The sequence below is a fragment of the Crocodylus siamensis genome, chromosome 15 (genome assembly GCF_052110815.1).
Source record: "Crocodylus siamensis isolate JL-2025a chromosome 15, ASM5211081v1, whole genome shotgun sequence".
Classification (NCBI taxonomy): Eukaryota; Metazoa; Chordata; order Crocodylia; family Crocodylidae; genus Crocodylus; species Crocodylus siamensis.
In genome coordinates this window covers 19,115,619-19,121,751 of record NC_143409.1, presented here as the reverse complement: position 1 = coordinate 19,121,751, position 6,133 = coordinate 19,115,619, and the positions used below count along the sequence as shown (strand labels likewise).

General features: G+C 36.0%; 1 protein-coding gene across 3 annotated transcripts in view; it reads right to left on the bottom strand.

Moving 5' to 3' along the window:
- Positions 1 to 1,391: 1,391 nt before the first annotated feature.
- The window catches only part of SLC30A4 (solute carrier family 30 member 4), a 29,814-nt gene continuing 25,072 nt past the window's right edge, over positions 1,392 to 6,133 (bottom strand). For all 3 annotated transcript variants that reach the window (XM_090028584.1, XM_090028585.1, XM_090028586.1), the window contains 2 exons: positions 5,432 to 5,566; positions 1,392 to 3,801 (listed from right to left, as the gene is read on the bottom strand). In XM_090028584.1, coding sequence (XP_089884710.1) covers positions 3,647 to 3,801; positions 5,432 to 5,566 — 290 coding nt within the window. In that variant the 3' untranslated portion in view covers positions 1,392 to 3,646. The remainder of the gene's footprint in view (positions 3,802 to 5,431; positions 5,567 to 6,133) is intronic.

The window sequence follows — 6,133 nt, the reverse complement described above, 5'->3', positions numbered from 1 at the left end:
AAGGGGATCAAAGTGGAATGCAGGGAGGGCATAGGGTTAATCTGTGGCACACCTGCAAAAAAGATTGACCTTGACTAGGTTAAGGTATCTTGTCATAGCTTAATCTTGATTCCCATTTCAGATTCATCATGAAGGCTTTCCCTAGTCAAGCTAGCTGTAAAGGAGCACTTGCTCATTTAGGCTGTGGAATTAAAGGTGCTGGATGAGATAGTTGTCATTAGCTATAGAAACTGGTGTGCTTTACTCAAGCTTTTGGACTTGGAGCAGGTCTTTTAAACTTTACTTTTGATTCAGGTGGTAAAATCTCACTATCATTCTAGAAAGCAGGGAGCAAGCTCTGGAGACAGACCCATGCTCCAAACTTACGGCTGGGTGCAACTAGAGATTGGACTCATCCTGACTAAGAGTATTTCAGTTCTATGGGACTGGCAGCCAGATCTGGAGAGCAGAGATGTGGAGTCTAAGGCAGCACAAGTCTACCTGTGGTGAGCTAGGCAACCAATGTAAAACTTGTTTCTTCTTTGCCCAAAGGCTCCTTTTTTACCAGGCTGATAATGTAAAGGGAACTGAAAGTGTGTGTGAACATAATTTAATTCCATTTTAAGGGCCTCTTTAATCTACCTGATGTAAATAAGAGTCAGACCTTGTGCATCTGTCTGTGTTAGTAGATTTAGATTGTGAATTAAAAAAACCCAAACAACTTTATAATCTTCTGTAGATTGTTCTGCACATAAAAGCATTAGCTTCTGTAATAAATGTATCAAGCATTTTTACTCTGGTGCTTTTGTACATCTATTGCACTTATTTATTCCATTATTCTTAGCATCAAAAAACAGTAATAAGCATCCATGTTTCATTGCTTTCTGCAGGGACTGTTTGGTTTGGAAAAGGAGAAGCAAATTTGAACTTCCATCTGAAAAAAATCCCAATCAATTAATTTTAGGTAGAAATTGCTCCAAAGAATGTATTTGTTCCAGAGTTTCCCTGATATGGGACAATGGTATCAACAGACCAGGTCTCCTCCAGTGTTTTATTTGCTTCTTGTTTTCTGAACTCCTTCCAGTTTATCTAGTGTTCTGTTAACAAGTGGGTCAGAACTAAATGACGCTTTATTAAGAATGGTCTTGGCAGCTATTCTAATGGTGGTTTCTTTGGCCACAATTTTCTTGTTTGCTCATATTTTAAAAAGCATAATTACTACTGTGGAATGGCAAAAAACACTGAGGGATACTGTGAAAGGGAGCCAATGATTCAATCCAAATATAGTACAGTTAGTGCCTCATGGTAGCCATATGTTGGCACCCTGGTACAATGGCTACCTGAAAGTTCTTAGAAGAAACCCTTTGAAATTACTGTGGTAGGAATCAGAAGAAATAGGCTAGAGACAGCAATACAAATAAATATTTTATAAGACAATGTGAAGTTTAATAATTGATTTAATAAATCCCACAATAAAGTAACACTTTTTTCAATTAAACAAATGTATAGTAAATCATTACAATAAAAACTCCAAATACACATTTACCATACTTCTAACTACATTGACTGTAAACCCCAATTTAATTAAATCCTATTTGAATATCCAGTAAGTGCAAAATACCGTTTTTTTTTCAGGAAGTTTGTACAGAAGGGATGCACAATTTTTATAAACTGTGATATGGCTTAATTAGTGATATTCTGTATGTACTGAAGCATTAGCTTCCCCAAGACACTGCTACTTCATCTCTGAGCTGAATGTGCTGGAGTACTGTAGTATTCCTGCTTCTGTTAGAAAGAAATACAAACATAATCCAGCATTATGTGCACTTTGTCCAAACTAATACTGTGATGTTACTTTGCACCTCTGAAAGTTTGCCATGTAATTTGCTACCTCAAAAAAGAAAGAAAGAAACCAAGTCATGTTTGTTAGTCCTAATGTCAGCTACAGAACAGTCTGATGAAAATATGAGTAAGTTTCAAACAGATGGTTGGTTTGATATTTGTTTGTAAATACCAAGACAGTCATTGTAGGGCAAAAATTATCCTTTCTGATCCACTCACAGACTTATTATTGATGTCAGTAGAAGTACTGTATAGAGTACTGTATAGAGATCAAAGTGCAAAATGTGCAAGAGATCTGAGGCCAAATGCCAGTTTCCTTTTTAGCTTTGCAGACCATATTCATGCTGCTCTTGGTCTCATATCCAATTACGCTCAGACAGGTGTAATCAGAGTCGGGGAAGATACAGAAAAATCAGCAGGATTGCATGCAAGTTTACCCCTATACAGTCAAAGTGCAGAAGGCTCAGAGTGAGCCCATAGGACCAAGCTTCACAGAAGAGCCAAGCTCAGAAAAAATCTCCTGCTTGATATCCTCTTCTATGTTCAAATGCAAAGAAAAGCCCATCTGAATTTTACCCCTGTAGTATGGTTATCACCACCCATTGAATCAGAAAGGAGGATTTTGCCTGAAGATTGGTAGAAGAAAAAGAAAATAAGTTAGTGAATTCATCTATTTTTCATAAAGCAAGCAGTGTGATACAGTGAATCATTGTCATTTATCAAATAGTTATGCACAGAACAAATGCAAAGATGAAACGGGGGAAAAAACCCCAAACAATTGTAGGTCTAAGACTGGGGAATGGAACACATGCGAAATCTCCTCTTCCTACTTGTCTGTTAGAATATCTATGTATTTTGCTTATATATGACGGTATCTTTATTATTTAAGAAGTTTGCTATAATTTAACAATGCAAAACAATCATGAAAAACGTTCAATTACAGCACATTTATTATTTATAATTAGAAGGCATGCTAATTAACTGGCCTTTACACTTGATTCAAATGTTGGTTTTCAGACATTCAAGATTATTAATAGTAAGGTCACCTTAAAAGTCAAAACATTGTAAAATAAATAAGGGTTTCTAATGCATAAATGCTATTCTAAAATACATTATTAAAGATAACCAATCAATTAAAATACATTGGATCCAGTCCTGAAGTCTCTAGATAAACAATGGAAGGCCTGGACAACAGACCACATCATTTGGGTCTCCGAATGCCTGTATTAAAGCTAAGTTTCTGTTCTGGGTACAGTAAATTGTATTTTTCCACGTGTCTGAAGAGACAATGTATAAAAGAGTTCAACTAGCACTGTGTGCATCATCATTTAAGATACTGTATGAAAAACTGACTATTGCAAAAATACTGTATAACCAGATCTGGGATCATTCAGCGTTATAGATCCCAGACACGATCAATTTTAAAGTTTTTCATTCAAATACTGAATTCTCAGTGCTCCATTTGGAGTACAGGTACTTTAGTGGCACACAATTAACAAAGGACAATATTGAAGTATAATCTATGAGGTATCTGCAGAGCCATATCTCAATCTGTAAACAATATTCTGGAAACATCTTTGTCTGAAAATCATGAGCTGAACAATAAACCAGTACAAAAGAGAGCACACAAAGAAATATGTGTTCTGTAGGATAACTCCTGCACACTTTTCAGAACCAATTCTTCCTGTCGCATCAACTATTAATACAACTTCATCCAAGTTGTTTTAGGGTTTTAGGGATTTTGTTCAATCAGTTTACATTTATTGCTCTTTAGTCTTTGACTACAAGATGAAGAATAAGGCAGCAGTTCCCAAAACATGTGAAATTAGGCACTGGAACTCTGACAATTTGCACAGGTTTTGTTTACTTCCTGTTTGTAACTCTGAAGCTGGACAGAGCATTTATACATTCCAAACGTGTTCAGCAGCAAGTGTCTGGCCTTGGACTGAACTTCCTCCCATTTGGATGAACTACCAGGAACTGAAAAATGAAGAAAAATATTAACATAGTTTATCTGTCAAGAAACTCCTTGCAGCCCAACTATTTCAATGCACATTCTACCTGGCAGAACTGCCTATTCATCTTTGTTTAACTTCATAAATTTCATATACGTTAGGGCTGGAAGGGACCTCACAAGATCATTGGGTCTAGCCATCATCAGGTACAACCATAACTTAATACGGTATCTGTTCATTTAGCATCTTACTATATTATTTTTATCCTCTTGTTCTTGTAAACAGATCCTCAACTTTAAAAAAACTAAGGGTTTGGTAGGCCAAAAGATTTTTTTTTTCTGTACAATTCACACAGACTTGTGCATATGGTTCACTTTTACGATTCAGAGACAGAAAAGGTAAAATGCTTTGCTGCTTTATTATATATGGTTACCCTGCTTTAGGTGGGCAGGTTGGGGTGGTATGCCTTGTGTTGTGTCAGGATTGATGGTAATCTTATGAAGAGTTTAGATTATGGATTGTATAAAATGGTTTGGATAGGGATGATCCTGTCTCACGCAGAGGGTTGGACTAGATGACCTGTGGAGGTCCCTTCCGGCCCAACTTCTCTGTCATTTTATAATTCTCTATGATATCGTATCTCACATAACTGCTAAATGTAAACACTCAGGTATTGTGTTGGCTGTCTAAGACATTGAAATGCATTTTGAATCAAAAGATATTATGTACTTTCCAGAGGATATGTGGTGTTTCTTTTATCTGTATGTGACAGTTGCCTGCGCGCACATATCTTCCTCCATACCGGTATAAATCTTTGTCTTGCCCTCACTCAATAACGTTCTCAAAGAAATTCTCTTACCCCCATTTCCATCTGAACCCCAAAACTTGTACTGAAGCTTTCACTGAGTGAAGACAAACTGAACACTTGCTTTTTACAAAGCTTCTAGAAAAAATTATAAAATAATAAAAAATTATAAAAACTGATACCCACCACTTACAAATTAAATGGGGCAGCTGTTTTCTACACAAAGTTCAGATGATAAAGCTAAAGTATGTGATTCTGAGCTGCTCAGTTTTTCTAGGGGTAAAATCAGGCATATGAACTAACTCCATTTGCAATGGAGATGTAATGCACTGCTTATGATTCCTAACAGCTTAATTTAACTTAATTTAATTTAGAACAATATTTTAAAAAACTTATGTTAAAAAAATGTTTAATGCTTTGCTTAAGCTCTAGAAATGTGCAGTGGCTGCTGGGACAATTAGATGAAGACATGTTACAGGCTCATAAACAGGTTCTGCTATTGCATTAAAGAGCCAACAACCCAAATACAACAATACACAATTTGGGAGGGGAGCATGAAATCCCTATTTTATGCAAAGAGCTTTATGTTGTTTTACTGTACCTAGAGGTATAAGAAACTGCCCTTCACAGCAGTGAGAATTTACTTTCCGCAGTTCTCTCTATAGCATATCAAAGATGTGTTTTACATATTTTAAAAGTGAATAATTTTCTATACAAAAGTCAAAAGGCTTGTTCTCAAAACAGATGAATCAGCTCTTTTTAATTATTAACACAGAGTAAAAGTTAAAGTTCCTTCTGCATTAAGACTTAATTTATGGCTAAATGATGCAAGTACTATGCCGTAACTTACCTAATTGCAAGTGGACTATGGCAGATGTTTTTCCTGCAGTAAGAGACCAAACATTTAGGTCTTCTATTGAATAAACATCTTCAATTTTCATTAGGTCTTCTTTAATGCGATCCATATTCAAATGCTTTGGAACTCCTACAGTAAGAGAATATATGGTTAAATTTACTGTGTTTTCAAATAAATAATTCACACCCCAACCTTCAAATTAAAATACGGTCAAAGACCTAAAAAAACAAATGATTGGTTCCTGTAACATTCAAAGTGAGTTACAATATCTAAATCAGTAAAAAAAGATGACCAAAATTGCCACATTGAACAAGTCCAGAGTTAGTACAGGAACAATGTAGGAATTGCCTTATTAGCTCAGATCCAGGGGTATCCTTTCCCGCTTCCTAACTCCATGTCCTGCCATCACCAGACATTGCAGGGGAGTGTACAAGAACCTTACTATAGGCAGATGGAAAGGAATGAAATTCTCACTGTAATTCTTAAGAACTACAGAGGGGTTTAAACCAGATACTTTAAGGGAATATGTAAAACCCCTCACAGTGGACAGCTGTGTACTAAAATGCTAACTGAGGAATGTACTAAAATGTTAACTGAGGAAGTTTCTTCCCAACACTGACAAATTAGTAGTTGGTTTATCTCCTGAAGTATGAGGATTAACAACACTGATAAATGATGTTGGATAATGTAACATTG